The sequence below is a fragment of the Argentina anserina genome, chromosome 6 (genome assembly GCF_933775445.1).
Source record: "Argentina anserina chromosome 6, drPotAnse1.1, whole genome shotgun sequence".
Classification (NCBI taxonomy): Eukaryota; Viridiplantae; Streptophyta; class Magnoliopsida; order Rosales; family Rosaceae; genus Argentina; species Argentina anserina.
The window spans coordinates 4,132,214-4,153,644 of NC_065877.1; the positions used below are offsets into that span (position 1 = coordinate 4,132,214).

General features: G+C 36.8%; 2 protein-coding genes across 10 annotated transcripts in view; both read left to right on the top strand.

Annotated features, from left to right (window-relative positions):
• LOC126799349 (uncharacterized) overlaps positions 1–547 on the top strand; it is a 41,646-nt gene extending 41,099 nt beyond the window's left edge. For all 9 annotated transcript variants that reach the window (XM_050526543.1, XM_050526536.1, XM_050526539.1 and 6 more), the window contains one exon: positions 95–547. In XM_050526543.1, the coding sequence (XP_050382500.1) occupies positions 95–297 (203 nt within the window). In that variant the 3' untranslated portion in view covers positions 298–547. The remainder of the gene's footprint in view (positions 1–94) is intronic.
• An 18,308-nt stretch (positions 548–18,855) lies between these two features.
• On the top strand, positions 18,856–20,559 carry LOC126799352 (uncharacterized). Its single transcript, XM_050526550.1, has 2 exons — positions 18,856–19,024; positions 19,650–20,559. The coding sequence occupies exons 1-2, from the start codon at positions 18,901–18,903 to the stop codon at positions 20,273–20,275; spliced, it is 750 nt and encodes a 249-aa protein (XP_050382507.1). The 5' UTR covers positions 18,856–18,900; the 3' UTR covers positions 20,276–20,559.
• The last annotated feature ends 872 nt before the right edge of the window (positions 20,560–21,431 follow it).

The following is a 21,431-nucleotide window of genomic DNA, read 5'->3' on the forward strand; positions in this document are numbered from 1 at the left end:
CTTTTCCCTGTATTACTTGACAACGTGACACATATATATAACAATTATTGGTTCTATAATCTTGATATTGCTACTAACTTATGCACGCATGCAGAAAAATTGCTTACAAAATTGGACGTAGTCGCCATACCAGTTGCAAAACCAGTGGGAGGCTTTATTCCATACCCAGAATGCACGGAGAAATGTGATGAGTGTGTGATTTGCACATTAATTTATCCAATTGAGAAAGCATTATGCTACTGCGGTATGAAGACGAAAGCTGAAGGCAGAGCCCTCCCCATCTCGCTATCCGAGTAACTTGCCAGCTTGGTTGCTAAGTGCATGTTCTTCCCCAAATAATCGATCGAGTTCGTTGATAAATAATAGGGCCATAATATGTTGGGATTACTCCTACGTACTATTGATGCCCTGGACTTCCTTTCAGCCCCCTTAAGGACTAATTAAGGCCAGGCTTTAGTTAGTTGTTATGCACAATAAGCTTGCATTTGTCTGCCTATATGTAAGCGGTCCGGATTATGTTATGTATTGATGTTGATAGTTTCTTTCAGCTTGTTATGAAAATAAAGAGTACGAGGCAATAGTTCTATGTTAACCCTTGCCCTGCCATTGCGAGTTATTCGTACCTCCATTAATTAGTAAGGAATGAATGTCATTAGTGAAAGACACAAAAAAAAAAACTTAAGAAGAAATTCAAGCTTCTCAATTATTGTTCAACGCACGTAACTTTTGATAGAAACTAAGGTTTAAGTTAAACCGTTAAACATGGGCAAATATGTAATATTGGACAACACATGCTCAGTGTTCCGTATCTATGACTGAAAGGCCAATCCGCCAATATATAAATTAAATCAATCTTTTACTTCCGTATTCACCGACTTGTTTGTCATTTGTTATCCTCACTAATTACTATTATAAATAGTGTTTAATTAACAGAATCCAATATGATTCATGTGATCGAATACCATGACTACGTTAAAAACAAGTCATGGTAGGCAAATTTATGTCCCTAGATTCACATCAGGCAATACAATTTTTAAAAATAAGTCCAAAATAGAGAACCAAAAACTAAATCACGCTATTAAGCTATTGAGATAGAGTCATAGACACCCAAAGCTAGTTGAAGAACCTATCTCAGACCCATGAGCTTCTTACTGTGGGAGCAAGAAAATATTAGCACCCAACAATAAAGACAAAGTAAGTACAATGAGTAAAGATAGATTAAGGCATAGTTTGATGTGAGTATAATTGTTTTTGAGTTTGCTGTAACCAAAATTGTTTTTGATATCGCTGTGAGCAAACCGATTTTAGTGTTTGGTAAACTATCTTCTGAAAGTGCTATGAATATGTATAATTACTAAATTGGACATGGATACTTAATATATCTTGAAATATACTTATATTTTCATAATCAAAATAAATAGTATAGTTAAAGTCTTATCATTAAAAAAACCACTCTTGATCTTTCTTAATTCATATTTATTTTTTAGAAAGTAATATTAACTATTGATTTAGTGCATTATTTTTCCTTTTCCTGTAATAAGAAGAAATTACTTTGAAGTAATAAGAGTATATGAGGTGGCTCGATCTAAGGCTACCACCCTCACATATATATATTTCTCCTACAACTGTTTCTCTTTTGACTCCCAGTTTGTTCTTCTTCTGATGATGAACACGTATAACAAAACCCAAATTTTTGCATTGAATCATCATCAAAATCACCAAATCCAGTTTCATTATCCAAATAACAAACCCAGTTTGACCAAAATCTCTCATTGAATCTGTAAACCAGCTCCCAATCTCTTTCATTGTAACGACCCTAAAATTTCGAGTTTAAAAACTCAAAATTTTAAAATCGTTAAACACAAAATAATCTCAATGAAATCGAAATCATTTAAAATGTCACAGCGGATCATTACTGAGTTCTCAATACAACTCAGACAAACCAATTATTACAACCCAAATTTATAATCCATACATAAAACTGGAAATGTAATAATCCTCACAATCTCTCACAAAACTCACAAATAAAACCTCACAAATTCTCACTCACAAATTCACTGAAATCTCGCCACAAGCAGGGTAACGAACAACTTCGAGTCACCGGAGTCGTCTCTCAATCCCCACTAGTCAACACATGCGGAAGTATTCCCTACACCATTGAATTGGTGCACCGGGATTGTAAACACAAACCCGGTAAGCTTTATAGCTCGTATGAGTAAAATGAAAATATAACTCGCATATCAATATATACGAAAATCCAGAAATCAAACAAATATAAATGCACTCATGAGTCAATGGACGGCCCATCTGGTTGTCCCAAAGAAACATGAAATGAAACGCTCATGAGAAATTAAGTAACCCTTCTGGTTACCCAAATGCATTTATAATACGGGTACCAAGAACGCTGGTACACATCTGTTACCCCTCTCGTAATACACCGCCGATATTGGGCAACCACCCGCTACCCAATATCCAAAAATATGAGTACTCATGAGCAGATAACCACCTGTTACCTCACATGCAGGACTCTGGCAGACAGACTAGAGCTCTAACTGTATCGTAACTTTCGCCCGGCCAAAGGCTAGGTTCCGACTTCCCAAACACGTACAATAATCTCAAATCATATTGTACAAACATCACGTCCGAAGACAAATCCATATTTTAACAATCTCCATGTTAAAATCACGTACAATAATCTCACATCATATTGTACAATCAAAATCACATGCTCGATAAAATCTTGTCATCGAAATGACATCATCACGATAAAATCATAACAGTACATTATATAGCAAACTATATATATATGTACTTATTTACCATTTATACAATATATATAAAATCCACTATATCGTATACGTGTCATAATTTGTAAACACGTCCGAAGACAAAACGTTTAACAAACACATATTAAAAAAATCACGTATAATAATCTCACATCATATTGTACAATTTAATTCACATGCTCGTCATATAATTCTCGTCATCGAAACAACTAATTCCAATGAATTCATAACAGTACATAATATAGCAAACTATATATATATAAGTACTTATTTACCATTTATACGAATATATATATTCCACTATATCTTATACATGTCGTATTTCAATATTTAACACTCTTGCAAAAATCTTGAATTTACCGCGAGGGTAGATTCGTAAATATGTGAGATTTTACTCACCTTATAATCCGGCTGCGTCTTCCACACAATTGTGAAGAATCACTGCCACCCCCACCACACCAAAACCTCCAAGTACCTAATCATACCAAGATCACACTCAATATCCCTTGCAGTGTAAATAACGAATAAGGTTTTTCACCCTAAATGCCATTAAACTCGAGTTAAACCACCCAAATGTACTTAACTGAATACATTAACGTCATTAGGTCAGGGAGTGAATCGACTGAGTATCTAAACCGCTCACTGACCATAAAAATTTAAACTCTGTAACGCTACTGTTTTCGTAATAATCACTCAATCGCGATGAGTGCATGATAAATGGAGTTCGAATTATTCTCATGGCACTACTAAGACTTGATACACTTGTGATGACACATCGTTGCCTAAAATTACACATCCTAAGTATTTCACAACAACTACCCGTCAACAATGTAAAAAAATAACTATTGGTACCTTAGGCAACAACATCTTGATCAGAACTGCCATTACAAACTGCACCCTCACTTCTACCATACAAGGCTCAATCTCCAGGGACGCACTACTTAGCCAAAATGACATGCACATTCGGATCAAGTCCACCACAGCTCAAATGAACCGCCCAGCCATGGTGAGGTTGAATTGGATTGCTTCACTGCCATTGGAAGTTGTATTGAGAGGGGGAGGACATCATAGACCCACTGCCACGTTGAGGAAGGCCGGGAATCAAGTCGGATGGGTGCCATAATCACCGAAACACCCTGCAGCAAACAAACCGATTCCAAGGAAGCATCCATTCTTCCAAGCCTCGATTCTCTCCATCCGACATGAAAGGGTGCAAGCCACTAACACAACAAGTCTCGCACGATGGTGAAGAGGAGAACTTGACCGGTGGAGGAGCTTGAATCGCCGGAAATGAAACCGGGTCGAAACCGGGTCATTGGGTCACTGTCAAGCCTTCGGTTCGCACCACCTGCTGCGGGGCGATACCAACCATCACCACGAGGCATGGCGCACAGACGAGGCGAGACGATCTGGGTTGGTCGCGCGGTCGGGGGACGCCGGACGAAACCAGAAATCTCGGGTCGGGTTGGCTCGGGTCCGGGTCGGGTCAGTCTTCAGACTTTGACTCTGAAAGAGGCGCGCGCGAGGGGAAGAGGAGGAACAAAGTGAGTTTAGCAATTAATGAAACCCTAACATGAAAGTGTCTATTTATACATCCCCATTTTCGGAACTCAAACTTCCCTTGAACGTAACTTCCTCATGCGATCTTCAAATAACGCATACTGCATGTCTAAAAACTCGTATCGACGAGCTCTACAACTTTCGTGAATGAAGTTTTTGCAACCGAGCGACGGAATAAAAGTCGATTTTTACGTCGCGGAAACGTAACGTTTTTCTAATTAAACGTTTCGATAACGTTTCCGTTTTCGATTTACCGCTTCTCTAACAAACAAAATTCGTTTAATTGAATTTCACAAATTTATAAACTTAAAAATTATCCAATATTCGTTCCGAAAAATCGGGTTATTACATTCATCCTCCATAACCCATCACTCATGGAATAAAAACCCACAATTCCAAACCTATATCACTTGATAAACTAAATTTAGAATTTGTGAAGCTAGAAGTGATTTAAACTATTGGGTTGTCTTAGATTCTTGATTGATTTGATGCAAAGAGGCTGACATTTTGATTGGTTTTCTTACAGCAACGACGCGAAGCTTTGCTAAGAGAAAGTGTTCCCAGGTATAAATTGTGGAAGATATGTCTAATGTAATATAGGCACATTGTTAAACTTATAGAAAATGAAGGATATTTTTGGGCTCAAGGAAAGATTCATGTAATCATTCGCGTCCCTTATGAGGTTTCCGTAGAAGCATAAACGAGAAGCTACTCAGAAGTAGTTTTTGATTTCCTGTTGTGACCGACAACGCTTCTAGTTAAAAGCATAATTTGAGAAGTTACCAAACAATCTCCTTTTCACCAAAAGCGTTTTTGGACCAAAAGCAGGTTATAAAAATAATGTTAAACTGTGCCTAAGAATGAATAATTGTTGCGCTAAGTGGTAATGACAATGAAGACTGCAATGAAGGAGGTTCAATGTGACTTGAATGATGGTCATAACTAGGATGATTTTAATGACTAATGAATGCTCGGTAGGAAACCGACACATTAAGGAAACATGAATGAGATAAATTACTGACAAAATAAATGCACAATAATGGAGAAACATACATAAGTACACATGAATGCAATCATGATGACGATTGTTAATGTAATTTAATAAAGAATGAGGAATTGCATTATATAAAGAGGGGATTGGACAAGAGGTTGGATATCTATTTGTGATTACTTGAATTGAGAATATCTAAGATAAACACTTTGGCATTAGAGAGTTTTCTGCGTGTATCCCCTCTCTTTCCAAAAGTCGATCACCTAATTAAAAAAAAGATTAAGACAAACGACAATCCACGTCAGTTCCCGTCCACGATTTCTAAATTTAGTGAGACAAACGCCTACTAGGAATTTTTCATCACCAACATTCACCACCTTAATTAGGCGGCTTGGCTTACCCATCATAGCACCTCTATCATCTCCAAGGTTGCTGGACTGAAGGCAGGTAAAACTTGTCTCACTAGTGCAAATTCTAACATGAAGATCCCATAAATTAGACCGACAAGTCTCTTGAACCCTAAAACACCTTTGAATCTGACGTTGGCACCTCCGGAAAACCACACCCATATCAATGAATTAATGACCTCGATCAACTACTTACAAAGAGACTCATCAACTAAAATAAGAAGAAGCATGTCAGACACTATCGTCACTGCCGGCCCTAGGGCAAGAGCAAGTAGGCTCAAGCCATGGGCCCTACATTTTAGGGGGCCTCAATTAAGGAAAAAAAATGAAAGAAAAGAGGAGTTAAAAGACTAATTACTATTGAATATAATGAAAAGTTACCATTATATCAACTAAACAAGTGAGATACATGACTCCGCATGAGATTATAATAAAAAGAAAGTCTAACTTTTCATGTTTTTTCTTATAGCATATAAGAGATCATGAAATAATTGTAATTCATCGAAATTTAAACTTGTGACTTATTAATAACTCAAATGTAGTAGATGAATTTATTTTATTTTTATATTTATAATTTTTTAAATATTTATTTTGGGGCCTATAAATATTTTTCGCCCTAACTATCGTCCGCTAATATGCAGAGAAAGCGCGAGTTTGGGAGTCTGACTACATAATGAGTAACCTTCTAATTATTACAGTGAACTATCGTACTCGATCTCCAACTATATCTCGAAGTCTCGAACTAAAATGAACTCACTCACACCTTTGCGTCAACTTCAACTAAAGCTCCATATCCACACTATGTTTATATATGTTGCAGTAGAGTTATGTATAAAGACATTTGATGTATCAACCACCTCCTATCTCCAATTGACCCTAAAACCCGGCCAACCGGGCTCTTACAATTTACGTTGCCTCTGATATATCCTGCTGGGATATACTCCAAAGCTGATCCGCTCCCAGGTCCAAAGTAATCCTTCACGGTCATCATTAGTTCATTACCACATCTGATATATACCGTTCACCAAACAACACATTCTCAATTAAAGCTTGAGCCCCTAAATTAAACTGCCATCATATCATATTTCTCGTGCCGTAAATGGCAAGATACAACTCGGATTATACCTCTCCAAAATTTTCTCCCTAGCAACAATAGCCACATGCACAAACAACAACTCACAAAAAATGGGGAGTGAAGGACATCCCTTGAAATACTAGATTTATAGTTTCAGAATTTTCAGAATAAAAAAATTAATTTGATAAAAACTTGATCAAATTTTTTTTTAAACTTAAAATTCACTGTAGAAAGATAATTATTACAATCATTTTAGATGACATCCCTTATCATGACGGGAGCAATTATACACCAATTCTGACTCTCTCAAGAAGGTAGAGCATGTTTAGCAAGGATATCAACAACTCTATTAGCATGAATCACGCTAAAATTTGGATGTCTATGCCAATGTTTTAAAAAACGAAGGCGTACCCCAATGCGTTATCTTGATAGTCTTGAGTTTTAAAACTTAAAACGCATTAGGCGTAAGCCTTATGTTATAAAAAATTAGTAGTTAAATGTGTAAATATATAATTATACACATAAAAAAAGAACAAATATACATAAGAACTTACCAATTTATTACATTTTGATATAATGTAATTCATAATCTAAACGTTTTAGATAGTTTTTATCGATTTAAACACACTATATATAAATATAAAAATATATCTAAAAATATAATTTTCTAAATCGTAGTAAAATGTGTAAAAGGCGTGAAAACGTAGCTATAAGCGTAAAAAGCTTACGCTTTTTTAAGTCTCACTGCCTAGATCGAAAAATAAAGGCGTTATGCAAGTAACTTTAAACTTTTTAAGCCTCATACAAGTCTTGAGGCAAGTTTTTTATTTTAAACATCGGTCTCTACATAATCTCCTTCGTGCTTGATAGATCAGTTATATCTTGATTTAAAGCGCGCACTAATAGCAAACAATATGTCTCAAAGATGACTTTGGGATAGCCCAAAGTTTCTACCAGTTTCATACCTTCAATGAGAGCCAGCAATTCTGAATGAAAAGGTGAAGTCAATTGGACATAGGGTTTAACAGCCCCTACAACAAACTCACCCATCCCATTTCTTAAAACCATACCACAACCTCCTCTACGAGAGCTTGCAATGTAAGCACCATCAATGTTACATTTGACCCAACCATTTTCGGGTTTAGTCCAATGCGTAAGATATCGGGATTGAGCAGCCTCATTAACATTCGCCTTCTGAAGTCATTATACTAGCCCAAGCTTAACAAAACTGCCTCCATTGGTCTTTGCCTTTTGTTATCTCATAATTGTGAATTCATGTTTGTCCAAATATACCACAAAACCATAAACACTAGAGCAAATTTTTTTTGTGTCATACCATGAGATGCATTAAGCAAATGATCATGTATATTTATAGCTCCAATAGCTTGCTTTAGAGATGATGCTAACCAAGCCTCGTGAGCGTAGGGACAATTCACAAATAACTGGAAGTCATCTTCATAATCATGTTTGCACAACAAGCAGCTCATGTCCCCCAAATAACCTTTTTTGCTTAAAACATCTCGTGTAGGTAAAATACCAGTACAAGCTCTCCAAGCATGCAACACCACTTTGTTAGGGACTATAATAACCCGATTTTTCGGAATGATTATTAGACTTGGTTTTAAGTTTATAAGTTTGTGAAATTCTATAAATCATGTTCGTTCCGCTTTGTGACGTCGGAAATCGAAACGGAAACGTTATCGGAACGTTTATTTAGAAAAACATTACGTTTCCGCGACATGAAAATCGATTTTTATTTTGTTGCTCGTTTGAGAAAACTTTCTTCACGAAAGTTGTAGAGCTCGTCGATACGAGTTCGTGGACGCGTCACGCGTTTGAATCGGACATCGGACGTGAAAATTATTAACGTCGGAAGTTCGTTTCCGATTTTGGAAACTAGTATAAATAGATAATTATGGGAGTTAGGGTTTCCATTTTTGGAAACCCACACCCCGCGCCTCCCTCTCCCATTTTCCCTCTCTCTCTCTCTCTCTCTCTCTCTCTCTCTCTCTCTCTCTCTCTCTCTCTCTCTCTCTCTCTCTCTCTCTCTCTCTCTCCGAAATGCCCTCCACCGGCGATCTCGCCGTTTAGCCCTCCATGGCTTGCACTGCCTCGCTCTATCGCTTCGCGAGGCCCTCCTCACCAAACCCCAAGCTCGGCGCACCTCCCCCTTCGCCGTCGGGAAGCCTGCGTGACGATCCGAAGCTTGTGCGTTCCTCCACCGTGCTCCTCCGCCGTGCTCCTCCGCCGACTCCGTGCTCAAGGCAAGCTCGCCTCCGCCTCCTCTCACCTCTGGAGCCCTCCACGACAAGGGTGGAGCTTCGATTCACCGCACGCCCTCGCCACTGCTCGAATCGACGTCGCCGGCCTCTCAAGCATCACTGACGACGAATCGAAGCCTCCACCGTTCGATCTAGGTATGAATTGATGAATTTGATGTTTGTGTGTGATTGTGTGGTGATTTTGGATCGATTTGGAGAACTTGGAGGAGGATCGGAGGTGTAGGTGGAGTGTTGAACACCGCCGCCTTAGGCGGCGCGTGTGAGTGCGTGAGGTGGTCTAGAGGCGGCCTTGGGCCGTGCAGCGGTAGAGGAGAAGGAGAGGAGGAGAAATGGGGCGGCGGTGGTGTGCTACGCGCTGGTCGTAGGCTCGGTGTGTGGGCCCCACGCGCTGCCACAGTGACTGGCGCGTGAGCGCCACGCGCGGTCGCCAGAGGTGGCCGTGAATAGTGTTTTCAAACAGTAATTTATAAAAATTTATTTTTACGACGGTGAATGTAAAAAGGTGATTTAAGTACTGTAAAATTATTTTACGTACGGTAAATGTAAATTACTTTCAGTAATTGTAAAAAATAATTTCGGAAGGGTAAATCAGTAATTATTATTTACTGAGACAGTATTTACATTTGAATAGCATTCATACGTACAGAAATACGTAAACAGTATGTATATGTACATGAATACGTAATTGATGTGTATTGGTACATAAATATGTGAATAGTAAATACATGAACAGTACTTCGTAAAACCAGAAATTGCTTAACAGTAACATATTATTACTGTTTCGGCATTTACGGTTTACGTAACGATTCTAAATTCTTTTCTTATCTTTTCAAGGTGATCAATAATTTAAGAAAAAGAATTACATTCGGAATTGTGGAATTACGCTCGAGCTTATAAGGTGAGTAAAATCTCACATATTTACGAATCTACTCTTGCGGGGATTCAAGATTATGCAGAATTTTAAAGAATGAAATATGACATGTATATGATATAGTGGAATATATATATTTGTATAAATGGTAAATAGGTACATATATATATAGTTTGCAATATTATATACTGTCAGGATTTCATTGTGAATATGTTCACGTTGGTGATGAGATTTATATATCGAGCATGTGATTTGATTTGTACAATATGATGTGATGATTATTGTACGTGGTTTTAACATTGAGTTTTGTTAAAACGTGTTTGTCTTCGGACGTGATTGATGTCTTCGGATGAGTTTTGTCTTCGGACGTGATTGATGTCTTCGGACGTGATTGATGTATTCGGATGAGTTTTTGTCTTCGGACGTGTTTATGTCTTCGGACCAGTCTTCGAACGTGTTTGGCATGTCGGAACCTAGCCTTTGGCCGAGCGAAAGTTACGATACAGTTAGAGTTCTAGTCTGTCTGCCGAAGTACTGCAAGTGAGATAACATATGGGTTATCGGTTTATGAGTACTCATATTTTTGGATGTTAGGTAGCATGAGGTTGCCCAATGTGGGCGGTGTACTACATGAGGGATAACAGAGGTGTACCAGCGCTCATGAGTATCCTTATTATAAATGCATTTGGATAAATATAGGGGTTTCCCAATTCTCATGAGTACATATATTTTCAAACTATTAGACAACCAGATGGGCCGTCTAATGAGTCATGAGTGCATTTATATTTATTTATTGTGGATTTTCGTATATATTCATATGCGAGTTATATTTGTTATTTTACTCATACGAGCTGTAAAGCTTACCGGGTTTGTGTTTACAATCCCGGTGCACCAATTCGATGGTGTAGTGGATAACACTGCAGGTGTGGATTAGCGGAAGTAGACAGACCGCTCAAAGAACTCGAAGTTATTTATTTCCATCTTGTGGTGAGGATTTTGTGTGGTTTTGATTTATGAGGATTTTGTGAGGATTATACATTTCTATTTGTTATAATGTCGAATTATAAATTTGGTTTGTAATAGTCGGTTGACTGAGTTGTATTTTGAACTCAGAGATGATCCGCTGTGGCATTTAAAATGATTTCGATTCATTGAGATTATTTTAGTGTTTTTCATGACTTCGAAATTAGAGTTTTTATACTCGAAATTTTGGGGTCGTGACAGAGACCTTAGCACTTCATATAGCCTTCCAAAAGGCTTGTATAAGGATTTGGAGGGCTATATGAACCAGCCCCAATGTAATGTCTCTAGCCACGTAATAAACACTATTTGTAGTGAATATCCCCTTGTTGTGAAAATGCCAGATTGGACCAACTGAGGTTCTACTATTCAATGGAATGGTAAGGATATGATCCACATCCTCCGGTGTGAAACATTTCACTAACTTCTCTTTGGCCCATCTTCTAGTAAAAGGATCAATCAACTCCGACACAAACTGGTGAGCATTTCAACTTGGAGGCAAAGAAGGACATCGGGGATAGACATCTGGAATCCATTTGTCCTTCCATATATCAATCAGCTCTCCACTTCCAACTTGCCATCTCAGGCCCTGTATCAAGACTTCTCTTGCTTCTATAATACTACGCCAACAAAAGGAAGGAGTTGTCCCCAATTGTGCTATAATGAAATCCCCCTCAGGATAATACAAAGCCTTATACAAACGAGTAATCAAATAATTGGGCTTCTGTAACACACGCCAACCCTGCTTAGCCAACATTGCCATATTAAACCAATGAAATTTTTAAAACTCATTCCACCATCTTGCTTCTGAACACAAAGACGTTCCCATAATCTCCAGTGAATCTTGCTTTTCTCATCCGAATCACCCCACCAAAAACCTGCACATAGTTGATGCAAATCATCACACATACCAAAGAGGCAACATGCACTACAACAGATAATGACTTTGGCGACAACCCAAAGTTGTCACATAAAGTCTATATTTCTTGCATAATTGGAAAAGTGACAACTAAAAATTGTCGCAACCGGTTGTCACTTAAAGTGTTTCACTGATTGTCAAAAGTGACGAAAATACACATTTATCGCTTTTGCAATATGTGAGACAATTGATTCCTCACATCTGACATACAACGAGAAACGTAAGTTTATTGCAAAAACCATATGTGAGACTTTAAATTTGTTATAATTTTCAATTTCTGAGTCATAATTTACGTTGCATATTTAATTTGCGAGAGGTTATTTTTGTTACAATTGTATAAACAAGGTTTTATTTACGTCGCATATTTCATTGGCGAGACTTTATATTTGTTACAATTTTCAATTTCCAAGACTTAATTTACGTCACATATTTATTTGGCGAGACTTTTTTGTTGTCACAATTTCAATTTCTGAGGCTTTATTTATGTCGCATATTTAATTGGCGAGACTTTATTTTGGTTACAATTTTCAGTTTTCGAGGCTTATTTTACGTCGCATATTTCATTGGCGAGACTTTATTTTTGTCACAATTTTCAATTTTCAAGGCTTAATTTACGTCTCATATTTCATTGACAAGGCTTTATTTTTGTCACAGTTTCAATTTTAGAGGCTTTATTTACATCACATATTTAATTGGCGAGACTTTATTTTTGTTACATTTTCAATTTCCGAGGCTTTATTTTTGTCACATTTTCAATTTCCCAAGTTTTACTTACGTCGCATAAAGTAACTCATGAGATTTTATTTTTGTTACAATTTGTATAACCGAGGTTTCATTTACGTCGCGTATTCATTTAGCGTGGTTTGCATATTTATCGCGTATTCTTTCATCGAGGATGCAACTGTTTTGCATGTTGTAAATGTGACAACTCTATAAGTCTGTCGCGCTTGACAATCAACAAAACACTTTAAGTGACAACCGGTTGTGACAACTCAAATTCGTCGCATATTTAATTATGCGAGAAATGTAAATTTTTTGCAACACCAACATAGTTGTCAGAAAATATGTTATACAAGACAAAATACTTGTCGAATATAATAATATGGGAGGTCGCGTGTTATGTCACATATAATAATAACTAACATATTTAAATGTCGCAATTCATATTTATTAAATTAAAACTAATGTAGAATATTACCAATAAAAAGAATTGTTCCAGTAATTAATACAATTTATTAAATAATAACTAATTTATTTCTTGTTTGAAATTAAAACAACTAAATAAAATCAAATATCTACTAGCCAAGACCAGCTACAGTATATGCTAAATTACTTGCTCATAAATAAATAGTCATCTATCTCTAGATCATCTTCATTGTCATTGGCACATTCTTCAATTACGTACGATATTTGGAATTTTGGATATGTGTAAATTGTATCACACAACCAATGCCAATCCTCTATCGGTCTCTCAGTGCCCCATAGATTTACTGGAGAAAGAGTAGCACATCCCTGAGCATGTATCCCACACTTTCGAAAGTGGTCATGCAACTTCCACTTAAAGTTAGTATACGTCGAACACATCTTATCATCCATGAACTCAATTATCTTTAGATGTTCAATGTCCACGATAAAGTGTACCTGATTAAAATTAAATATGTTAAGAATAATCTAGGTACATACAATACACATATATATGTAGATTTAATCAATTTGACCTAAACTTACCATCAACCTTTTCCTCAATTATCTTTTCCAATTGTATTTCCATGTGTATGCCTCCTGATTAGTTTCCTTTGGCCAAGTTGTTGAGCTTGAGAAGACATCTGCAACACATGACAAACAATATATAGACAATTTTCAACCTACTCATACAGTCTTGATTTTTTAAAAACGAAATGAGAAAAAGCATCAATATATAGACGTACGTTAAGATATGAGATCGGGAAAGGTAGAGATAGAGTGATAGAGATGGAGGAGATATAAAAAATGTTTATCACTCTGAGAGGAGTAGTTTAAGGAAGAGAGGAGACGTGAAGATAGCTGATATAGGAGATTGGAAAAAATAAAATTTGGAAAGATAATTAAGAGGAGACGTGAATGTGAGAAGAGATTATTGCAAAATCTTCCTAGTAACTAATAGAGGGGGGGGGAATTCATGACAAATCTTAGACCAAACCCTAATCAAAAACACTCATTATTTCCTTAATCGTTTTGAACCTAATTCAGGACATAGTGGGATTAATATATACAATTGGATTAATATATATTGGCATATATGAGGCCATGAGGAGATTAAACAAGCAACAGATCGAAAGTCAAAACAAGCAAAACACATCACAGAAGAGTTTATGGTTTACTACGGCCATGATACTAGATCATAAATTACACTGTCAATTACTCATAAACAAGAAAAAACTTAACCAAAAGTTTCCATCAGGACTTATATCCAATCAAAATATAGCAGGTAATTGCTCTTGGTACATACCTTTGAGGAGATATCTCGAATAGTAGAGGTGATTGTGAAGATATACACTCTATATCTTTTTTATATTGTTCTCCATCCTAGACTTATATCCAACCAAAATATAGCAGGTAATTGCTCTTGGTACATATCTTTGAGGAGATATCTCGAATAGTAGAGGTGATTGTGAAGATATACACTCTATATCTTTTTTATATTGTTCTCCATCCTAGACTTATATCCAACCAAAATATAGCAGGTAATTGCTCTTGGTACATACCTTTGAGGAGATATCTCGAATAGTAGAGGTGATTTTGAAGATATACACTCTATATCTTTTTTATATTGTTCTCCATCCTATTCAAGTGAGATAGATCTTGATTAGGTGGGCTCCAAACTTTTCTGTTCCCACTCACAATTCCCGCTCAATGTTCCCGCTTGTCACTTGAGGGAAAAAGAGGATGGAAAATCTGATGACAATTAAGGGATATAAATTCAGTTTAGGGACAATTAAGGGAGGGAGACGTGAAGAGGAGACCTAATGAGAGAAGAATCAGAAGATTGCTATCTTCTTATATAGACAATTAAGGGATATATGCTAGAGTTATGTTTGCTTGACGTACGAATATCTGCTTCGATTTAAGCTATTCTGATATAGATTAAGAGTATCATACCAAATATGCATTATATGTTTACCAGTAAGAGTATTAAAGAATATGTAATTGGTTTATATTGAAAAAAAAAAAGACACTCATGAAGAACAATAAAATTTATAAAATCTCCCCAAAAAATATAAAATGTAAGTTGATACGAAACTTATGTCATTGTCACTACTAATTTATACAGTTCTTTAAATGAACTCCATGGTTAGCTAGTGTCTAAGTTTATTTGGCTTCCCAGTTGATACGGGTCGGTTCTTTCTTTCAAGTAAAGATGTAATAGGCTGATTTTTTATCATTAAAAAATAATTTCTTCAATTAAAATTTATTAAAAAATAACCAATTTATTTCTCGTCTCGAAAATAAAAACCACCAAATAAAATTTTCAACCGCTAAAACAAAGAAATAATCACTAAAAGTTTATAAAATAAACATTACATGTTCATATTTCTTCATCCGTTTCTTGATCATCTTCATTGTCATTGGCACAATCTCCATTTCTTCCGATTGCATTTTCTTCAGTTTATGGTACCATATTCTCGAAGTCAAGTGAATGTCCTCCCTCCGTGTTGATGTCTGTATCAGAGAATTTGTAACTATTTTGATTGTTAAAAAAATCATCTATCATTGCCACAAGCTTTGCATTCTGCATCTGCACTCTGTTCAAATTTGATTCAAGTTTGTTCACTTTATCTTGCATTTCATTCATCTCAAAATTCACGGTAGTCAAAGATGTTGTAGTTCCAAGCTCCATGCGAGGAAATGAGCCTAAACCACGAACTCTCTTCCCCTTCCTTCCACACTCTCTAGCCATTATTAAAATCTCATCGCGCGCAATAACCTGTACAGATTCTGGTGGAGTACCCTCTGGTGCCTCCTGGGTCAATTTCTCATTTGCCTCTTCTCTCTTACTTTTCAACTTATCCTATAAAATTAAAGAATATTGAAAATGTCATTACTTTTATACACAATATTGATCATTTTTATAATAAAAACTAATATTAGCAAAATGATTATGTGGTACTTACATATTTCTCACGTGCATCATCACTGACCCCATTTTTATTAGAATCTTGGTACATAGCTGCCCAATTGTCTATGTAAGACAAATGATTGTTTTCCTACAATTTGAAAGTAGAAAAAGTAAGAAAATGAATAGTGTTATAGAGAACAATTAAATTAACTCAATTAATCAACTCAGTAAATTTACCTTAGCTGTAGATTTCATAGCATGTTGAATGAAAGGCATAGCTCCACCACGATGAGTATTCTTTTGTTTCTTTTGACTAGCGGAATTCTTTGTGCATTTTTCCTTTATAACTAAATAAAAAGACTAATTAGGTGGTCTAAAATTTACACTAAGAATAAACTTTAGGACTAAAAATACATATGTAGATATTATAATAAGAGAAAAGGTTACGTACGATATATTTTGGATCAATATACAGTGTGTCACACAATCAGTGCCACTCTTCTATCGGTCTCTCAGTGCCCCATAGATCCACTGGAGGAAGCGTGGCTCGTCCCTGAGCAGGTGTCCTACACTTTTGGAAGTGGTCATGCAATCTCCATTTGAAGTTAGTATACGCCGAACGCATCTTATCATTCACGAACTCGATAATTTTTGGGTGTTCAATGTCCACGATAAAGTGTACCTGATTAAGAGTAAATATGTTATACATAATTTATATACTTTCAAGTTTAGCAATCAAAGATTGAATGTTGATATTATGCCATATTTGGTAAATTCCTCTCTTAGATTAGTTGACAAATTTCTCTCTATCGAAACATATTTGCAAACTCTCCTCATATGGTATATCAAACATTCATACAACATTATATATAGGCTATATATAACACGACCACAGACTCGGATATGGGCTAAAAACAATTTATTTTCACCCTTCTTCACAGTAATCAACTAATCATAAGGAAACGAGGAATTAAAACAACAAGTTAATTTCACTACCATCATATATTTGTAGACATTAGACTTAACCAATTTGACGTAGGCTTACCGTCAATCCTCCTCTTAGGGTCTTCTTTGTATCTGCTAAAATCTTATGCCATCCTTTGTTACATACTGGAGCTCGACTTCGAACCTTAATCCCTATAGCCGTAGTGAATTTCTTATTACTAAACTCCGTATTTGGGACCCAATGCTCCTGGTCAAATATTACCTCCACCTTCTGATTACCATTGCTAGCAATCATCTCAATCATGCCTTTCCCAGTTGTCTTTCCACGTGTTTTTTTAATTCATTAGGGGTAGTGGAAATATCTACATAATCAGATGAAAACACTTAAAACAAATATAAACTCAATTGATATCTTAAAATTGATTTTGTGTTGTCATAAAAAAATTCCCTCGCTTTTGCTATAATCTCTTGTAGTGATGTAGCAATTCATCACATACATCGAGACTGTTTGAGCTACTGCTTTTATAAAAAAAAATTTCCCAGCACCACTCAATAACTTTGAGCGCCAACTAACCAGCTTCTTGGTTAATTTTTCCTTCAAGTAGCTAAAAGCAGCCGTTTTTGCACGTCCCAAAGTTTGATCAATTGGTTATTAAACAACGACATGAGTGGCTCATTAAGCCCATTATAAAGATCGATGCTGTCATAATTATCTTAATTCCTTAAGATGCATGTCAGATTTTATGAACGAAATGTTCTGGTACAATCAGGTGAAACCCACCAACCTTTTATATAACATTTTCGATCTATTGCTCTTATATATAATATATACAATTAGGTGAAACAGTAAATTTAAAAACGAATTTTTTTAGGACCTTGGTAAGAGTATCAGTAAATCAGGTAATGATCTATTTATCTATACCTCAATCAATAAAAGTTCAATTTCATTGCCGAAAAAAAAAAACGTGCCATAAGAAAAAGTGACTAATCGATTTTACGTTGTTTATATTTAAGTTCGATTGTTTTTTATTTGGAGCTCAATCATCAATCACATGAGGAAAAACGTTTTGTCCATATCGATATTGTATTATTATCAGTCAGTCGAGCCCTGCGGTCCATATCATCATTTTCTTACACCTAACCTAAATTATCAACTTGCATGCAATCATGCATGAATTTGCCTTTTGTTTTCCTTTTTTCCCTCTCTGAATGTATGAATCAATTAAACTCTCTAAGAAGATGGTGATGCCTGATCGATCTAGCTGTCTGTTAATGCCTCTATCGTCTTCCTCCCTTCCTCTGTGAGGTTCAAAGCTTCAGATGAGAGCTCTCCATCCGTGGTCTTCTCTGTTGGCTTTCGCAGATGTTAACGTGTTATTCATGTTCAGGTTCTATTTTCTTTCTTTGTACAAGTGTTGGATGTGTATCAGAAACACCAGTACGTACGTAATCACCACATAAAACAAATTGTCGTGGCCCTCGTAGGAAGACGCTCTAAGTTCACTAGAAATGGGAAGATATGTTAGAATTCCAAATGAACGAGTAATTGACCATAAGAATCGAAGATCAAGGAGAGAAATCAAGAAAGGCCAAGAACTAAAGCATCGGTTGTAAAACTCGAATGGTAAGGAGTACGTAGTCTTCTTTTTACATGTAATATAATATTGGACCGATTATTACCGTACCCATAATCATCTCAATCATTGTGTGTATCGTGGGATCCACAATATACATCTTGATTGGACAATGGCATCTCGCCGGCCAGAGGATAAGAAAACAGAAAATAAACTCGTTTATGTTTTAATTTCTATGAAGTGTTATTTATCATCTAGCTAGAAGTTTCAATTCTAAGCTATAAATAGACCTCAAAGCCTCTTCATTTCTCACACACTGAACCGAGTTGAGAGTTGAATTGAGTGAGAGAACCCTACGATCGGATCGGGTTTCAATGATGTTGAAAGTGAGTGTCTTGATGTTGCTTGCCATGGCTTTGGCAGCAACTACTGCTCATGCTCGCTTATACCTATTTGGCCAGCTGCTTACCTCTAGTAACCAACCACACCATAATCAAGGTAAGTACATATACCTATTTGGCTAGCCAATATTCCATGTGTTTAAGTTCAAATTCAAATTCTACATGTTCGGTTTACTGTTGTCTATATATTATCATGTTGTTAATTTAGTCAGGTTACTTCACGTACAATACACGTATATTACTGGTGTAATATATTCACTTATATATATAACTTTGTTCAGTGCTGTACGTAGTATGTAACTGATGAATCCTTTTATCTTTTACTTCATAATGAAAAAGGACAAATGCTTTAGTTCATTCTTTTTGGAATTATCGACGTACATAGTCATAGATGCAGAAAAAGCATCCATCCATCCAATGAACGAGGGCTAACATAGAACAGAACTCAGCTGGCTCCTGAACCTGAAGTCTTGACGAATGCACACATATAATGTGTGTCTCATATATATGGAACATATATATACTAATATACAGTGCGAGCATGCATAGACATTACGTACCGACGGGGGACGTTTATTAAGACGGGATCCTAAAACAAACTAAAAAAAAAAAATTTTATAATGCACATCTCTCTCTCTCTCTCTCTCTATATATATATATATATATATATATAGATAATTTTTAAATATTACTACAACATTCTTAATTTTTCTTTTATGCAGACGGATCACAATTGCAGGTGGAACAACAAAAAGCAACTACTAAAGTTCAGCCTTTAGGCGCCATTCCATATCCAGAATGCATCAAAACATGCGACACATGTTTTTGCACACTAATTTATCCGCCTGAACTATCTATGTGCATTTGTGGCGACTCTGTCAAATCATCAAGCCCTAAAGTGACCGGTCAGAATAGCAACAAAGTGAATGCGAAGAGAGCACATGTGCGGGTGGTGCAAGAAAAATCAATTACTGAAGTTGAGTCTTTAGACGCCATTCCATATCCAGAATGCATGAAAACATGCGACACATGTCTTTGCACACTAATTTATCCACCTGAACTATCTATGTGCATTTGTGGTGACTCTGTCAAATCATCAAGCCCTAAAGTTACCGGTCAGAATAGCAACCAAGTGGATGCACAGAGACCAAAGGTACAGGTGATAGAAGAAGAAAAAGCAATTACAAAAGTTCAGTCTTTAGGTGCTATTCCATATCCAGAATGCATCAAAATATGCGGCACATGTTTTTGCACACCAATTTATCCGCCTGAACAATCAATGTGCATTTGTGGTGACTCTGTCAAATCATCAACTACTAAAGCTGAAGGCAGAGCCCTCTCCATGTAGCTGGAGCCTGGAGGACTAGCTTGCTAGCTAGCTGGTATTCCCTAAATGGCTAAATGGTCGAGTTTGTTGAAAAATAAAAGGGCTATATTTGTTGGATTTACTCCTGCTAATGATGCCCTGGACTTCATCGAGCTTCCTTAATGATGTGTTTTAAGGTTTCAGTTAGTTTCAATGTACAATAAGCTTGTAATTGCTATGCCCATATGGCTATATGCATGTGACCGTTTTCTATTTATATTGTATTTGCCATGAAAATAAGGTTTATGAGTATTCTCATTAAATAATTTATGAGCGTTAGTTTTAACAACATGTAATTAAGTTGCCAATGCGCTATCTTAAAAAAGACGAAGTTTTCTGAACAAGAGTAGCCGCTCGATTTTTCTCTCTAGCGTTTGCTCTATGGCTTCAACTTCCAGCGGCTTTCCACCCTTTTCTTTCCTTCTCACACACTCACCATGTCTGATGAGGTTACTGCACGTTTTCCTACCGCTTTAGCCATTCATGAGGGAGGCCGGATCTCCTTCACCTCCACCGCTGGTGCCGCTACTATTTCTCCTGACGTCTTTCAGGTGGGGCGCCTTCTCTTCAACAAGAGGCGAAGGCTTGAGGCAAAGGCTGTGATGGGGACGTTTTATGCCCTCTGGGTACTAAAGAATTGACTGCACATGAGGGCGGTTGGTGATAGATTTGTTTTGAGATTCACTAGCGAGGCAGATCGAAAACAACTCCTTTTCGATAGGTCTTGGTTATATGGGAGGTCATTGTTCATCATGGCGTCGTATGATGGGTTGAAGGACGTTCAATCGATGGCATGTGATTCTTTCATGGTCTCGGTGGAGATCCTAGGGCTCCCTCCCAAACTTTTCACAGCGGAGGTAGTTGAGCTAGTTGGCTTGACGTTGGGAGTAATTGAAGAGATTGATCGGCTGGGCATCAAGAGAGAGGCTCTCGTGTTGTTGATTCAGTTAAAGAGGCGTATCTGCCGATGGTATTCAAGTTTAGTGCGGATTGGATTCCAGTGACTCTTTATTTTAAATATATAAGGGTTACTGGGTTTTTCCGAGTGTATGGGTTGTTGGAACACTTGGAAGCCAGCTGTGATGGTGCTCCGGATCTGTCGGAGCCTCATGTGCTTGGTGGTGCGTCGGTGATGGGA

Excerpts from the sequence above, each read along its gene's own strand:
- LOC126799352 (XM_050526550.1), top strand. The coding sequence starts at position 18,901 with ATGATGTTGAAAGTGAGTGTCTTGATGTTGCTTGCCATGGCTTTGGCA. Across the intron at positions 19,025-19,649 it reads CCAACCACACCATAATCAAG|ACGGATCACAATTGCAGGTG; the intron begins GTAAGTACATAT and ends TCTTTTATGCAG.